The sequence below is a fragment of the Pisolithus orientalis genome (genome assembly GCF_024613125.1).
Source record: "Pisolithus orientalis strain OTSU chromosome Unknown F5J12scaffold_16, whole genome shotgun sequence".
Lineage (NCBI taxonomy): Eukaryota > Fungi > Basidiomycota > Agaricomycetes > Boletales > Pisolithaceae > Pisolithus > Pisolithus orientalis.
In genome coordinates this window covers 211,128-225,447 of record NW_026260797.1, presented here as the reverse complement: position 1 = coordinate 225,447, position 14,320 = coordinate 211,128, and the positions used below count along the sequence as shown (strand labels likewise).

Here is a 14,320-nt window from a genome sequence, read left to right as displayed (position 1 = left end):
CAAGCCGTCATAGATCACATGATCACGCGTCTCGCCGAGTCCAGTGGAACACGGAAGGTCGCGTCTCTTGGACTTGGGCTAGTCGCGACTCCCCAGCGATGAATTCTGACGACTACTACTTCAACGATGAGCTCGATTCTGGTGTCTTACAGCAACTTGATGTCATAGAAGCTGCGCACCGTGCAGACGCTAAACCTCCGCCAAAGCCGAATCCACAGTCGTGGTGTCCTGCTTCGGCGAAACAACCCAGAGGACTCGAAGCTGACGACTCATACGTTGACCTCTCATTGGAATTGGATGCAACAGAACTACAACGGTTGGATTCTTTCGTTAATGATGCATACCGGGGGAAACCAGCTGCAGTGGCTGGTCCAACCAGTTCATCAAAGCCGAGTTCCCAGCGACTGTCGTTGCAAACCACACTGTTCGGTGACGTACTACAGCCTACTCCATCAACGAGTCGCGCTAAAGACGTGGCGCGGACTTCTACCAAACCGAACTCCCGAAATATTGCTGGTGGACCAGCCCCTAAGACGAAGATGTGGGACCATACCGCATTCGCAAAATCCGGCTGGAAAAAACCCAAGCCAAGCAAGGGGAAAGGTGTCGCAGACCCTCATGACAGTCAAGAAGAAGAAGAAATAGAATTTGAACAGTTTCCGGCGCCGTTTGTATCAGGTGCGTTCCCCTTCAATGGTCACATATCCGTACTCACTCATGATACAGTCGGGTATGTCCTTTTATGAAAGCGCATAGAATGTCTGATGACCCAGCCTCCGTTCGCACACTATCAAAGTCCAGTACGCTCGTTCTCTACGAGTTTCCAAGACACAACTCACCCATACTCCTAAGCCACCCCCTCTGAAACTTAAAGCAGATCTGCTAGAGGCTAAGCATTGGATCTACCCGCTAAATCAGCCGAAGCGGGACTACCAGTTCAATATCGTACAGCGCTGTTTATTCGACAACACTCTCGTAGCCCTACCGACTGGTCTCGGAAAGACATTCATTGCCGGTGTGGTGATGCTCAATTGTAAGCAAGGTGGATTCGCTCCAACTAATCTCATGAGCTTTTTTTCTTCCAGATTACCGCTGGTTTCCTGATGGGAAGGTGGTTTTTATTGCGCCAACCAAACCCCTTGTCGCACAACAAATCACCGCTTGCCACCAGACGTGCGGTATTCCGGGCAGGGATGCTGTAGAATTGACAGGCAATAACTCCCGAACCTATCGATCGCAAATGGTGCGTAGGTGCGTATTGGGTGCATTTCGGCATTAACCAGGCTCTTTGCAGTGGACGGAGAAGCGTGTATTTTATATGACGCCCCAAACTTTGATGAATGACCTCGTCACGGAGAACTGTGACCCGAGAGACATAATCCTTCTTGTTATTGGTACGTCTGTCATACGATCGTTGCAGTTAGCAGTATGCATTTCTCCCTCAGATGAAGCACACAAGGGCACAGGGGACTATGCGTACGCACAGGTCGTACGGTTTTTGATGGCGAAGAATCCCCACTTTCGCGTGCTTGCGCTTACTGCCACGCCAGGGAGCTCACAGGAGGCCGTGCAAGCAATCGTCGACTCGTTGCACATAAGTAGGATCGAAATTAGGGATGAGCGGAGTCTTGATTTGAGAGAGTATATGCATAAAAAGGTTGGTTGTCAACACTGCTGAGGCGTTCACACGCTGAATGCTTTATTAAAACAGCAAATCAAACAACATATTATTCAAATGAACGACGAGATAATTCACTTTCAGCAACTGCTGAAGACCGTTATGGAGGTTCGTGAATGGTATCTCACCTTCCATGACCCGACCCTGAATATGAGTCACACCAAGGGCATACTGAAACCTCTTATCGCACAAGGTGTCATCGAACCACTCGATGTAGTTAAAATGCACCCGTACCGTGCATTAGCAACTCAACAACGCATTAGTTGCCAGCGAAACCATCCGCACAAGTGGGCTCTGGGGGTACTTTCTAAATTGGGAATGATGGCTCGTGCCATGGGTTACCTGGTATGTATGCTATGTGCATGCTGAAAAGGGGTCACATGACGCTCATGGCAACCAGATGGAAGCTAGTACTGAGATGTGCATGAATTGTCTTCAGGAGTATGTCACCGAGAAGGAAAAAGATCACGATGGAAAGAAAGGGCCAAAAAATGCTCTGAAGAATGATCCAACCTTCCAGAAGCTCCTCTCCGAGCTTGAGAGTCATAAGGGTCGGCCAGGCGGGTTTGGGATGCACCCTAAAATGGAGACCCTTAAGCTGCTTCTGATGCAACATTTCGGCTCGCGCATGGCTGACGGTGAGGAAACGAGCGAAGACACAAAGGCGATGGTATTTGTCACCTATCGCGAATGCGTGGACGAGATAGTAGCTATGCTCAACGAGGAAAGGCCACTGTTAAAGGCAACGAAGTTCGTTGGGCAAGGTCTTGACAAGAAAGGGCGCAAGGGATTTGCGCAAAAGGAACAACTAGAGGTACGGTGCAGTCTGGTTGTAGAATTCCATTCTTCTGTCTGACATTGATCTATAGGTCATAAGGAAGTTTAAGGCTGGAGAATTTAATGTGCTGGTGTCAACTTCAATTGGTGAAGAAGGTCTTGATATCGGCGAAGTCGACATGATCGTATGTTATGACGCCCAAAAGACACCGATTCGAATGGTACGTAGTTCCGTCCGCCGCTGCCACATGCCACGTGTCTATCGATCGATCCTTACTGACCTTCCTCCAGCTCCAGCGTGTTGGGCGTACGGGCCGAAAACGTGATGGTTACGTTCATGTCCTCCTCGCTGAAGTTCGCGAAGAACTTAATTGGGACAAAGCGAAGGACACATACGGAGAGATGCAGAGGTGTATTGTTCGTGGAGACCAGCTCGAACTTTATGGTGATGTTCCCCGGTTACTGCCCGATCACACGCGGCCGCAGGTCTTGGAGAAGAAGATGGAGATCGAAGAATACAGCCGCGAGAAGCCCGACAGTGTCAAAACGAAGGCCGTGCCAGCTGCGAAGGGCAAGAAGCGAAAACGAAATGATGACATTGACCGCAATATCCCACCTGAAGCTACCAAAGGTTTTGTAAGCGTCGCAGACTTGCTTGTGAAGAAAAAGAAAAAAACCAAAGCGAGGAGGTTCGACGAGACACTGGCGGAAGACGATTCGACGGATATAGGAACTGCAGACCAATCTCATGTGCACAGGCCGTAGCGTATCCGAGTCGGCGGCTGCCCAGCAGAACTCGAAGAAAAAAACTTCTATACGCAAAGCCCGTAGCGACAATCCAGGGAGGAAACAGGCTTCAGCTTCCGTTAGCAAGAAAGGGAAAGGCAAGGGACGGTCTACTGTTAGCCAACCGTCCCTCAAGAGCGAAGTTCCTGGTGATGATATGGACGTTGAGCCCGACATATCTCCTGCCATCCGCTCCTCTAATGTCTCTTCTATAACCCCATCATCTCGTGGCTCGCCCGCCTTTAGGATGTCATCACCCGATATAATCGTTACGGGCGCTTCTCCTTTGCAACCTCAGATTCCTGCCTCTGATGAAGCGCCAATAAAGTGTCGCAAGCAGTTGGATCCCATTCGGCGCTGTTCTCCCCAACTCGGACCTAGGCCTGCTAGTCCAGCGGTTATTCCCAGTTCATCATCCGTCAAGCCAGCTGTAGGCGAAGTGATTGAATTAACCTCTTCCCCATCGCCCCTTTCGTCGCTCCCACTGTCACCCTCCCCTAGTCGTTCAATCTTGCATGAGCAGGATGGTAAAGAACCCTCTGCATGCGATGGTGACCTGCCACCACCAGACATCCATCAGGCTGCATCATGGCTACTGGATGACGATGACGATGACGATGACGACCTCGACATCGGCGTAACCGGGTCGTCTCTGGTGCCCAAGACATGGCATAATCGCAGTTCTCTTGTGGCGCGACCCCCCTCCCCTGGTGACCTAAAATCCTCATCGTGGTCCTCCGATGTAGATGTCCCTGAAGCATCATTCGCAATACGTCCAGCTGGCAAGCGTCTCCAGAAAAGATACATCGGTGCAATCGAAGATGGGGAACCACTCTCACCAGCTATTTCACCTAACCGGAGGCTAGTAAGGAAGGACACTGAGATTGCCTCGCGGCCTCCATCACCACCGCCTCAGCCAAAGAAACGGAGAAAACCCATGGTCTCTATTCGCCATAACCCCTGGTTGGACGGAGAAGCGGAACACTCCGGAGATGAAGTGAGCGACGGCTCATCCCATTCGGCGGACGATGTCGAAAGCGAGTCCGACAGACAGTTCCTAAAAGATATACCGGACACTCAGGTTTCGCCATCATACGACCAATTCCAGGTTTATAGACGAAGTCTTCTCACTCAAGTTCCTCAGACGCAAAGCTTGCCTGTTTTCGCAAACAAGCCAGTGAAGAAGGGTGCATTCATAACGGCACGCGAGCACTCGCGACGTCAACCTGTGCTTTCGAGTTCGCCTCCGAGGGAGAGCGACGAGCCCGATGAGTACGTCTTTGGCAGTTTTGTTGTAGCCGACGACGCGGACCTTTCTTTCGAATGAATTCCAAGTTGGTTATTGTTATCCGCAGTGGCCGGTAATGTAACATCTAATAGTATTGACGGATTCCGTATCGCTTTGGCGTCGCTAAATGAAGACAGGTGCAAAGGGGTGTAGACACTGCTGATTGAAAGGCAACTGCTCGTACAACGTTTTTAGCACCAACAGAACCTGAAAGCGTTGTCAGCGCGAACCCACGTCCGAGCATTCTACACACCAAGACTCACTTCTCATTGAAAACCCATTTGATATCAGCAGTGTCCCCTTTACCGTACCATTTAATGAACGGCAGATGCTCGTCTCTTTCAAAGGTTTTCCCCCCGAAGTGTGCAGCAAGGCCCATCAGAGGTTCGGGTAAATTCCAGATCTCCATTTTCCATACCCCATGCCTACGAGCTGCCTCCTGGATCATGTGAATGAGATCGGGGAATGTCTCCTCCGTTGCACGCAGGCAAATCACGATAAGCGTTGGGACTGAGAGATGTGTGTCGACTGACCACACTGCATACGTGGGTCGATCAGTGCTTGTATGGTCTTTTTCGACCCCCCAAACGTCCATAGACACGTCTTTCTCAGTTCCAACAATCGGGCGGTTGATCTGGAAAGAAGCGACTCCCTCATCGGGTAGGAAGGATACAAGCGCAGTCAAACCTGCCGAGGTTGGCATGTCCGCTATGGAACGTTTGATTAGTTGGACATCCTTCGCCCACAGTCGGCCAAGATCCTCATATTTGAGCCACGTGAAACCTGAACAAAATTGCGAGGCGAAAGGTTCTTGAGGTACTTCCCAGACTGTGGAGATGGGATCCCTCGCTTCCCAACCGCTTGAATCAACGAGCCCAGGACCAGCCGTCTGGTAGAATTTCCCCCCAATGTCATTGTATAACGCAGAAAATAGCCCCTTCCCGGCCTCTTCCACTTCGGGGGGTGGTTGACCCCACTCCACTGGGAACTTAGGTAGGTTATAATCTTTGCCGCGACCAGATAGTACCCAATGCAAGAGTCGCATCATATGCGAAGCATATCCCCTCCTTCGCTTGTCAAGTAGCGTGTACACGCTGGCTATTCCGTAGCAGGTGACTTCCTGTATCCCGCTCTGTTGTTCGTTGGATTCGAGGTACCGAACTAATCCACGACGACGAAAGCTGGAGATAGGAAGTTTGCCATGAAGTGTACCAGATATCCTGTGGGACCCACTTACGTCTCACAGGAGCACATGAAGTTCAGAGTCGTTGGGTTGTCTCTTGGCGCTAAGACCCTGAAGTTCTAAACATATACCAAGGGGTTCACCCATGCTTGGGGTGCTGGGACCTTACCATGTTATTAGCTTGGAACGTGAAGCATGCTCCATGGCATCCATCTGCCTGTCCCTTTCGAGATATTGTTCCTCTGTCAGTTTACCACCCCATTGGGGCCATGTTCGCCTACGAGATATCAGAACTTGTTCTGGAGTGGCTGGGAAGAGGGAGAGTGAGGAAAGGTCCATCTCAGTCTCAGCAAATTAGCCAAGTGCTATTTGGACTTTGTACCCTGGAGGGGAGAGTGCAGGGTTTCAGCCCGACATTGTTTGTGTTCTCAGGTGTTATTTGTTTCATGACAGATTCACCAAGTCAGTTTATCTCAGGAAATTGACTCGTAATCATAAAATTCCATTTTTGTCTTGGAGGTCTCCTGCAGCACACTGGCAGATTCAGCCATTTTACAGATGCTCATGGACAGTTATACATAACACTATTCATATCCATCATCAGCAATATGCATGGATCTTACTCCACCCTGGAGGTAAGGTGACTACCATCATAATCAAAGTGGTTCTGCTTTGATATCATAGCTACTTAGAACTTGGCAAATTTTTACAGACAGTTCACACACTATCCTTAGCCCTTAGCTTCCAATACTACCTACCTACAAGGCATCTCTTGTAAGAATTATGGGTTAAGGGAGGTTCAACTATATGTGCTGCACAGCCATCTTGCCACTAGAAAAATTCCCAATCTTGGCCATATGGAAGTGTGATTGTCTAGCTAGTTTCCAGTCTCATTTCACTGTGACCATGGTGAAATGCCAGGCTCTTATGGTAGATCCTTCATGCCAGACAGGCCAAAATCTAATTTCACTGATGCAGCTGGTAATTGATTTAAAACAGGAACACATGTTCAACTTTCGCTCTGGTGGCTCCGCAGCTGATGTGTTAGGAAACATGGATGTCCACCTCACGCCGAGAATAAACTGTGAGCTGAGAGAACAAAGTAGCAGACCAGATATGCACATAGGAAGGGGCAGAAATAAGGATATTCGCAGCAAAAGATACTCTTTCTACGATGCAATTAGAATCCCATGCCATCCTCGCCAGCATCACCCCATCCACTCGAAACAACCTCTTCCTCTTGCGGGCGAGGTGACGGAGGGGAATCTCGTATAGGTTCCTCAGTACCAGTACCTTTGTCGGTTTGTTGCTCAGACGACGCCGGCGCTTGCGAGCCAGAACTCGGCCGTTGTTGGGCAGTATGCCAAATGATCTGTACGGTGCCGATGGAAGGTATGTCGTTGCCTTTGGCAAGAGCCTGAGAAAAAAACGGTTGCTCAGAGGAAGCACAAAGATGGAAGTCAGACCCGAACGTACTTGTTCCGCCGCTGCTCTCGTGCGGAAACCAACGACAACGTTGCCATCCACAGTATCAACGGATTCCAACTGACCAGTTGTCTGGTAATGACCCACAAGAGTTTCAGTATGGTAGTGGCTCAGATCAGGGAACGAGTATCCTCACCTCAAACCAACTACGTACTGCTGGCACTGCATCATCTGCAACAGCCTTTATGAGTAACTGCTTGGGTCTGTTGTCCAGTTTCATGCTGCCTCGAGGAGGGCCGCCTCTTCCCGCACCCCGGTGGAAACTACGACCTCCACGACCACGCCCCCTGTAAGGTCGGTAGGCTCCAGGCACAGGAGACCCATATTCCGTTATGCCCAAGGTTGCAGCCTACATACATGGCGAGTGAGAAACGGCATGTAAACATAACGTGAATATACTCATACCTCTTCTCTCAGTTTTGCCAGCCTAGCCTGCAACTCCTCCGTGGACTCTCGGCCAGAGGTTGCACTGTGAAGTTCGAGTTCCTTGTCTAACTGCTCCCTTTCCCTCTGCTCATGGTCAGATGCCTGAGCAGTAGCACTGGTCGCTCGTCCTGCGGCGGGCGACGGTGACTGCGGTATCTCGGCAGCTGAAGCAGGGGTCGCCCCCGGCTGTACTTCCTCCCCAAGTTTTCGCAGCCGGGCCATGATTTGCTTCTTTTCCTCCGAGGTTGCCGTTGCCAATGCCAACATCAGAGATTTCTGCTCTGCGATCCGCTGCTCGAGAAGTCTTTGCTTTGTGGCGAGGTCTGATGCGGTATTGGACACCGGTAGCTTGCGAGGGGGGACGGCTGTCGGTGCAGGCGCAAGTGTCGGTGTTTCCGCTTGAACAGGAGGGGAAGCAGCATTCGCCGAAGCTGATGGTCGACTGGAGATGCTCGCCACGAGAGGAGCAGATGCTGCCAACATCCGTGTACCTTTCTGACCGTGACCTTCCAATGGCCTATGCCAGAATACCTTCACAAATCGGTTGTTGAAAACTGCATCTTCAGATTTCCATGCAGCAACTGCCTCGTGGTGTTCCGAGAAGCTGACAAGCGCCTTAGCGTTGTGCACGTCGATGGCAACGTTGGTTACAGTTCCAAACCGCTTGAACCAACTATTAACAGCATCAAGCGACAGCTTGTCGTGTGGGATCTTCTCGATGACGAGGGTTTTATCTGTTCGTCTTCCTGGACGGAAATTTTGAACGTTCCCCGCGAAAGTTCCCCTCCCACCTCGTGTACCTCTAGGTTCAAATCCACTGCGCATGTCGCGCGCGGAAGGACTTGTCGTGTCTCCCTCTAGGACCATGTTCACATCCAAATCCTCGCTTTGCTGTTGCATGGAGAGGGTGTCCTGGATGGCGCTCTGTCCCGGTTGAGGCGACGTTTTCAATAACGCAGCGTCTTGAGGCGTGAGATCCTGTATTACAGGCAATTCCCCAGTGCTTTTCGAGCGTGAATGTTCTTCTTGATGTGCTCTAGGAATGAGTGGGGGACGTTGGTGAGCTCGACCATTCATATCCATCATTCCGGGGCCAGGTCGCATGTCCATGCGTGCCTCGTGCGGGTCGTAAGCTGCGCTAGGACCAGGTATCGCGAACGGCGGGAACATAGGCAAGAAAGGCAGTGGACCTGACCCATTCATGGGGAACAATTGGGAAGGAACAAAGGCGTCATCACCGTGACTGTATTTACAAAGGGCACCACGAGCACAGTACCCGTTTTCTAGAAGAAGAACAAGGTCGCGTTAAGCGCGTGAGAGGATGCGCAGGAGGGTAAGGAATATACACACTGTGATAATCTCGACATATCCCCCTCCGGTCGGGTGGTTGGTATGACTGGATTCGCTGCCCGTTCACACCTCCCATACCTGACTTGTCGCTCCTGTCCTCCCAAACGCGGTAGTCCTGAACGTCGGAATAGCGCGAGAACGGGCCGCTGGCACTTAAACGAGGTCCTTTGACGGGACGATGGTCATCGTATTCGAGACTGCGTTTCTGTCCTCGTTCTGGGGACGTGGAGTTGTTTTGTATTAAGCCATCAAGCGGTATAGGAATTCCAACGTCGTTGGGGTGATGGGTGGACGAGGAAGGGTAGGCAAGGGTGTTGTCGTAAGGAAGATAAGATTTAGTCCGAAGGACGGTGAATAATGTATCTATAAACGGAGGACCCTCTGTAGAATGTGTGAGCGGACGATACAAGTAGGAGGAAGGGGGGAGGGGGGACTACGTACCTTTCTCAAGGAATTCGTCCAACTGTATGGTAAGCTCCTTTCGCATCTCGCTTTCTGGTACATTGTGTTTGAGCAGAGCAAGAACATAATCCGCAAGAGCCCCTGGCTCGGCGTCACATCTTGCGATTTGCAAGACAACATTATCCAAGTCAGCGAAAGCACACCGGTTGCTAGCAAACACGCACATGGGTTCGAGCGTCCTGACTAGCCATTGTCTGAGGTGAGGCACCGTAGATGGATCAGAGAGCATCTTCCAGTACCCAACTGCGACTGTGCACACGGCTGACTAGGCGGGGGCTGGGACGACGAGCAGAACGGCGCCGACGATGGCGAGCGTGCCTTTGACTTTGGTTTCGCTGACTTTTCTCGAGAGTGGCGCGGATAATACATGACTAAGCAAGTGCTACTCTACACTAAGTAATACCCGACTACCTCGCTATTAGAGTGAACATCTAGCGCACTATTCAACTCACGCACGGACAACGATGATCTGGCTCACCTCGTAAATATCTTGCGCTGGCACTCCCCATCCTTGGTGTTGCGGCTGGCCATATTCTCTCATCGATCCAAGCGTGACGCCAACAACAGTCCCACACTCGTTGACGATGGGCCCGCCACTGGAACCTGGAGGCGGCGCCGGGTGGAAGGTCATCTGTGTTAGTTCGTCGTACGTTCCGGCCTGGGTTCAGGACAATATATCATCGTTAGTTGCGGTTATAGCGTGAGCTAAATGCTTGCTGGAAACATACCTGGGCAACTCTTCCTCGACGGTCCTTGTAGCCTGTCACCGTGCAGGGCATCCAAGTCCTCCATGTTCCTCCGACCCAGGGAAACCACTCGTGGTCAACGGATTCAGGTTTCTCGGCCAACACAAAGTGAACGTACACAGTCGAGCCGACGGTCGCAGGGAAAGGCGAGACGGGGAGGGTACGCAGGGGCAAGCGACTCCGCACGGATAGGAGGAGGAGATCCGCGTGCCGTACAGCAGACAGTACGGAGCGGAGAGGTTCCATAGTGGATTGTCCATCAACTTCTGATATCACCCAACTGCCTGAGCGAGAGTACGGGTGTTTATCGTCACGATCCTGATCTGACTCTGAGTGCGAAGACGCGATTTGAACGATCTAACACACTCCAAGTCAGTACTTAGGGCGATCGTATGCAGCTCTGTAAAACACCTCTTCTAGCGTGTGTGCACAAGTCAGCACCGTTGTGTCCTCGCCCAACGAACTGGCAGGACGTGGTTGTATGGCAAAACCACTTCCGATTGTTTTCTTCACACCAGCCCGACCACAGTCCAACGCGTGCACGATAAGCACCGACCCGGAGTCGGGTGAGCTGACGTCGACCTTCCTGGTCGGACAAGGGATGTGTTCTATCGGCAACTGGGATTGAAGGACTGTTGCAGAACGTTGCTCATACTCTCTGACGAATCTGCCAAGTTCCCCAGGAGGGCGCTGGTCAGCGACTAGCGCAGCTTCAACATCGCGAGACAAGGACGAGAACAGCTGGCGAAACGGTGTCGGACATAGCCTGGGGAGCAGCTGCGCTCGTCTGGCATATGGATATGCTCGAATCGATAGGGGAGCCTTCATACTGCCCTAAAAGCTATGAGCTGATAGACACCAAGAACCAATGGATCCCAAGCTGATCAATCAGATTTACAATCTCTCTACTTGGTGACCACAAAGTTCCACTCGCTCTCAATCTCACCCGTCTGAATGCCCGTGAGCTCAGTCCAGAGTGGCCTCGACAATGGACCCATCCCGTCCTCGCCCGTAGGGATGACTACGTCGCTACCGAGGTATCCAATTTTCTCCACAGGAGTGACGACGCATGCAGTACCCGTCCCGAAGAGCTCGACGAGGCAACCAGTCTCAGCTGCGGTCTTAACCTCACCCATCGTAATCGGCCGCTCAGAAACTTTGAGCTTATCCGGAAGCCCAGGAAGTCGTTTCTTGCCGGAGACGTGGTTCCGAGCGAGCGTGAGCACAGAGTCACGAGTCACGCCCGGAAGGATCATCCCATCTAGCGGTGGCGAGACGAGTTCAGTCACTGAATAGATGCGTGTTAGAGTAGCAGAGGGCGACATATTTGTAACCGGGTTGACACCGGAACTCACCTCCGTCCTCGCCCTTGAGAGCAACGAACAGGTTCATCGTGCCCACTTCAGTCAGGTAATGTTCCGGCCCGTGAAGCCAGAGATTCTGAGCATAGCCAGCCTTGGCAGCCATCTTCTGTGCCATTACGCCTGGCGCATAGTTGGCAGCGAGTTTGTAAGCACCGGTGCCTGCGTTAGGAAGGCCAAGGTTGTGTGGGACAACAGTCAAACTACATGACCAATGAACTGACCGCCAGGGGCAGCACGGATATACTCCGTTGTGCCATACAAAGGCACTGGCTTGAAACCTTGAGGGTAGTAAGGGCCCGCGGGACTGCAAATGACAAAGAGTAGAGCCTCAGTGGGCGGTTGCACACCGAGAGTGCCATTTGTTCCGACTGAGTGAACAATATCACCGGTTGGTTGAAAGTCGTCGTCAGGAGATGTCAGAATGGACACGCACTCAAAGTGGGCCGGATATATAGACTATGTCCTGGTTCCGTCGGTATCCAACGGCGTTCGAGGGCAATGAGTTGTCTCATACACTCGATGAAAGCGTTCCCATTGAAGGTCTGAATAAAGGTTTCATTAAACGCGCTCTCCTTGCACCCAGGTCTGGGAGACTGACAGGTAATGCTAAACGCCGTGCGCTCGTATTCATCCGCTCCATGTTCATGTCAGGTCGGAACATGGTGACAGTGCCTGTTGGATGTTTGTATGCCTTCATGCCCTCGAATATGGCCTGAGCATAGTGCAGTACGGTTGCGCTTGGCAATATGCTGAGGGGGGCGTCTTCCGCAGTGTGATAAGCACATCACAGTGGGTGGTAGACTGATGGAGATCACTTACATGGCTCTATGGAAGGTGCATCCCAGCCGCTAGCCTCAGTCCACCGGATCTTCAGCATGTGGTCCGACTGGAGGACCGCGTGTAAGCTGGACACGCGTTCGAGAGAAAATTGTACGTACAAAATGTCGGCCAAAGAGTAGTTTTGAGGATGGAGGGAGTTCTCTGGGTGCCATGGTACGCGTTATGGTGAGTAGGGACGGCTGCAACGGGAGTCAGACATCGTCTGCGAGGAAGGAGTGGACGAAGAAAAAAAAGCACCTCGATATCAGCAGAGTCCGTCCTGATGGCCTCGCCCGTCGTGGAATCTACTCCGACGTCGTTGGACATGTATCTCCTCGCTGCGGTGACCACAAGCCATGGAAGACGCGCTGACGAGGTGGTTGCAGGTCGCAGAGGCGCCGAAGGAAGTCGGGACAGAAGCATTTGATAGCGATTTAGAAGGGACAGTTGCTGAGACAACCTCGCCTCGTAATTTTTTTTATAATACGCCTCGAGTCACTACATAAACGGAGCAAAGATAAACACCCGAGTAATCTGGACCCGATCATATCGACTACTTTCCTCATGACCACGTTATTTCTCCATATACCGTCCGAGACCAATTGACAAGATAAAATAAAATACGTAGTCTTGCAAATAAACAATAAATATGGTAAAGATGCTAGAGTGTCGGGGCATGCGACACGAGAACATCTCATGGTGGGCCCCTTGCATTGTGCTCGGCAGGGACTAAGGGGGACGAAGGAAAAACAGGCGGATCTCTCGGACCAGGTGTGATATGGTGGGTTGAAGATGGAACTTTTAGACGGGACAGCGACGCCGTAGCTGGCCGACGAACTGCGGCGCGGGTAGAATCTCGAGTCGGAAGTCAGTACGCATTATCGGTGAGCCTCGGAGGGAGTCCTACATAGGTGACCATCGCTTCCGAACTGGTGTAATGTGTGGGTCCACGGGTCTGCAACACTAAGACGCGTGCGACCTCGACTTTCAGCAGCACTTAAATCCCGAATATTTTCGCTTGATCTGGACCCGCTGAGATATGGTGCCACAGCAGGTGCTAGAGGTGTGGGGAGGACGATTTGCACAGGACTGTGTCGGCTGTGAGGTAAGCCAATGATCGTATGTCTGGTATTGGTACTATGATGTGAAGTTATCGATTGCAAATGACTGCGACGGGCTACACGAGAAGGTCCGTAAGGAGATGTCGAGCTGTGAATCGTCGATGGTGGCCTCAGGGACCCAGAACCGACAGAACTACCGCTGTTCCTCCGAGCGTCGTACATCGAGGCCCTTGGTAAGAGACGTTCGCCCGCTTGTCCATTTGAAGGTGAGAGGGTCGGAAAATCGGTCAAGATAACGTTGCCCGAAGGTAAGGTATCAAGCAAGGGGGAGAGCCGGCAGGAGGAAGAGGGGGAGCCTATATATTCCCTGTTTGGTGGTAGAGAAAAATCGCTCCCGCAAGGCGAGAAGTCCTCCGGGGTGGAAAAACGCGACGGGTAAGTCGGCGTGAGGGACATAGCGTTCCGTTCAGCAAGCTGGGCCAGTTGTTGTCTTTGGTAGGCGATTGGCTGCACGGGAGGCAGCGGCACCGATTTGCGACCCCAACAGCGTCTCGTCATGCGGAAGAACACGTACAAAAGTGTGAGGACGCCGATGGCACAGACGACGACGACGATAATGGTCGTTGTCTGGCTGGTGCCCGGCAGCATGAAGCGCCTGCGGGGTCGCGAATGAGCAGCAACTGCATTCATGGGTGTGTTGGCTGCCAGGCTACCACAAGGAACATGAAAGGAGTGTCGGGATGTAACGAGCGTTGGTCTACAGAGAAAAGGAGCGTGTGTCAACGGTGCCGGGCTAACTTACAAGGATTCCCTGTGCATCGAGAAAAAAACCGTAAAGGTGAAGGTTAGGAAATGGAAACGTCAAGTGCCATTACATAGCAGTAGTCAGGGGTGG

General features: G+C 51.8%; 6 protein-coding genes across 6 annotated transcripts; 1 reads left to right on the top strand and 5 right to left on the bottom strand.

Moving 5' to 3' along the window:
- Nucleotides 1-72: 72 nt before the first annotated feature.
- On the top strand, nt 73-4,568 carry F5J12DRAFT_921301 (uncharacterized protein; the record flags this gene model as incomplete). The annotated part of the gene is made up of 11 exons (XM_051749289.1): nt 73-707; nt 853-1,033; nt 1,086-1,243; nt 1,295-1,394; nt 1,446-1,657; nt 1,712-1,786; nt 1,844-2,023; nt 2,079-2,492; nt 2,548-2,676; nt 2,747-3,144; nt 3,221-4,568. Exons 1-11 carry the CDS (start codon nt 99-101, stop codon nt 4,566-4,568), a joined length of 3,804 nt encoding a protein of 1,267 aa, XP_051599373.1. The 5' UTR covers nt 73-98.
- A 152-nt stretch (nt 4,569-4,720) lies between these two features.
- F5J12DRAFT_905827 (uncharacterized protein) lies at nt 4,721-6,536 on the bottom strand (the record flags this gene model as incomplete). Its single annotated transcript, XM_051748715.1, has 5 exons — nt 4,721-4,736; nt 4,793-5,710; nt 5,767-5,823; nt 5,882-6,057; nt 6,531-6,536. The coding sequence occupies 5 exons, from the start codon at nt 6,534-6,536 to the stop codon at nt 4,721-4,723; spliced, it is 1,173 nt and encodes a 390-aa protein (XP_051599372.1).
- A 127-nt stretch (nt 6,537-6,663) lies between these two features.
- On the bottom strand, nt 6,664-9,773 carry F5J12DRAFT_742993 (uncharacterized protein). Its single transcript, XM_051742045.1, has 7 exons — nt 9,600-9,773; nt 9,415-9,533; nt 8,974-9,354; nt 7,603-8,906; nt 7,334-7,546; nt 7,189-7,269; nt 6,664-7,129 (listed from the first exon to the last, which is right to left on the bottom strand). The coding sequence occupies exons 1-7, from the start codon at nt 9,662-9,664 to the stop codon at nt 6,893-6,895; spliced, it is 2,400 nt and encodes a 799-aa protein (XP_051599371.1). The 5' UTR covers nt 9,665-9,773; the 3' UTR covers nt 6,664-6,892.
- A 118-nt stretch (nt 9,774-9,891) lies between these two features.
- Nucleotides 9,892-11,341, bottom strand: F5J12DRAFT_123812 (uncharacterized protein). The gene is made up of 2 exons (XM_051738044.1): nt 10,593-11,341; nt 9,892-10,538 (listed from the first exon to the last, which is right to left on the bottom strand). The coding sequence occupies exons 1-2, from the start codon at nt 11,007-11,009 to the stop codon at nt 10,119-10,121; spliced, it is 837 nt and encodes a 278-aa protein (XP_051599370.1). The 5' UTR covers nt 11,010-11,341; the 3' UTR covers nt 9,892-10,118.
- On the bottom strand, nt 10,592-13,014 carry F5J12DRAFT_123879 (aminotransferase). Its single transcript, XM_051738045.1, has 8 exons — nt 12,623-13,014; nt 12,484-12,564; nt 12,365-12,431; nt 12,144-12,307; nt 11,979-12,087; nt 11,767-11,913; nt 11,537-11,704; nt 10,592-11,469 (listed from the first exon to the last, which is right to left on the bottom strand). The coding sequence occupies exons 1-8, from the start codon at nt 12,785-12,787 to the stop codon at nt 11,087-11,089; spliced, it is 1,284 nt and encodes a 427-aa protein (XP_051599369.1). The 5' UTR covers nt 12,788-13,014; the 3' UTR covers nt 10,592-11,086.
- F5J12DRAFT_834480 (uncharacterized protein) lies at nt 12,828-14,314 on the bottom strand. The gene has a single exon (XM_051745855.1). The coding sequence runs from the start codon at nt 14,113-14,115 to the stop codon at nt 13,243-13,245; it is 873 nt and encodes a 290-aa protein (XP_051599368.1). The 5' UTR covers nt 14,116-14,314; the 3' UTR covers nt 12,828-13,242.
- Between the last annotated feature and the right edge of the window lie 6 nt (nt 14,315-14,320).

Coding starts and splice junctions, on each gene's coding strand:
- F5J12DRAFT_742993 (XM_051742045.1), bottom strand. CDS start 9,664: ATGCTCTCTGATCCATCTACGGTGCCTCACCTCAGACAATGGCTAGTC. Junction 8,907..8,973: donor GATATGTCGAGATTATCACA/GTGTGTATATTC, acceptor TTCTTCTTCTAG/AAAACGGGTACTGTGCTCGT. Junction 7,547..7,602: donor TGGCAAAACTGAGAGAAGAG/GTATGAGTATAT, acceptor CCATGTATGTAG/GCTGCAACCTTGGGCATAAC.
- F5J12DRAFT_123812 (XM_051738044.1), bottom strand. CDS start 11,009: ATGAAGGCTCCCCTATCGATTCGAGCATATCCATATGCCAGACGAGCG. Junction 10,539..10,592: donor GTGCACACACGCTAGAAGAG/GTGTTTTACAGA, acceptor GGAGTGTGTTAG/ATCGTTCAAATCGCGTCTTC.
- F5J12DRAFT_123879 (XM_051738045.1), bottom strand. CDS start 12,787: ATGCTTCTGTCCCGACTTCCTTCGGCGCCTCTGCGACCTGCAACCACC. Junction 12,432..12,483: donor TACTCTTTGGCCGACATTTT/GTACGTACAATT, acceptor GCGGTCCTCCAG/TCGGACCACATGCTGAAGAT. Junction 11,914..11,978: donor ATATATCCGGCCCACTTTGA/GTGCGTGTCCAT, acceptor TTGTTCACTCAG/TCGGAACAAATGGCACTCTC.
- F5J12DRAFT_834480 (XM_051745855.1), bottom strand. CDS start 14,115: ATGAATGCAGTTGCTGCTCATTCGCGACCCCGCAGGCGCTTCATGCTG.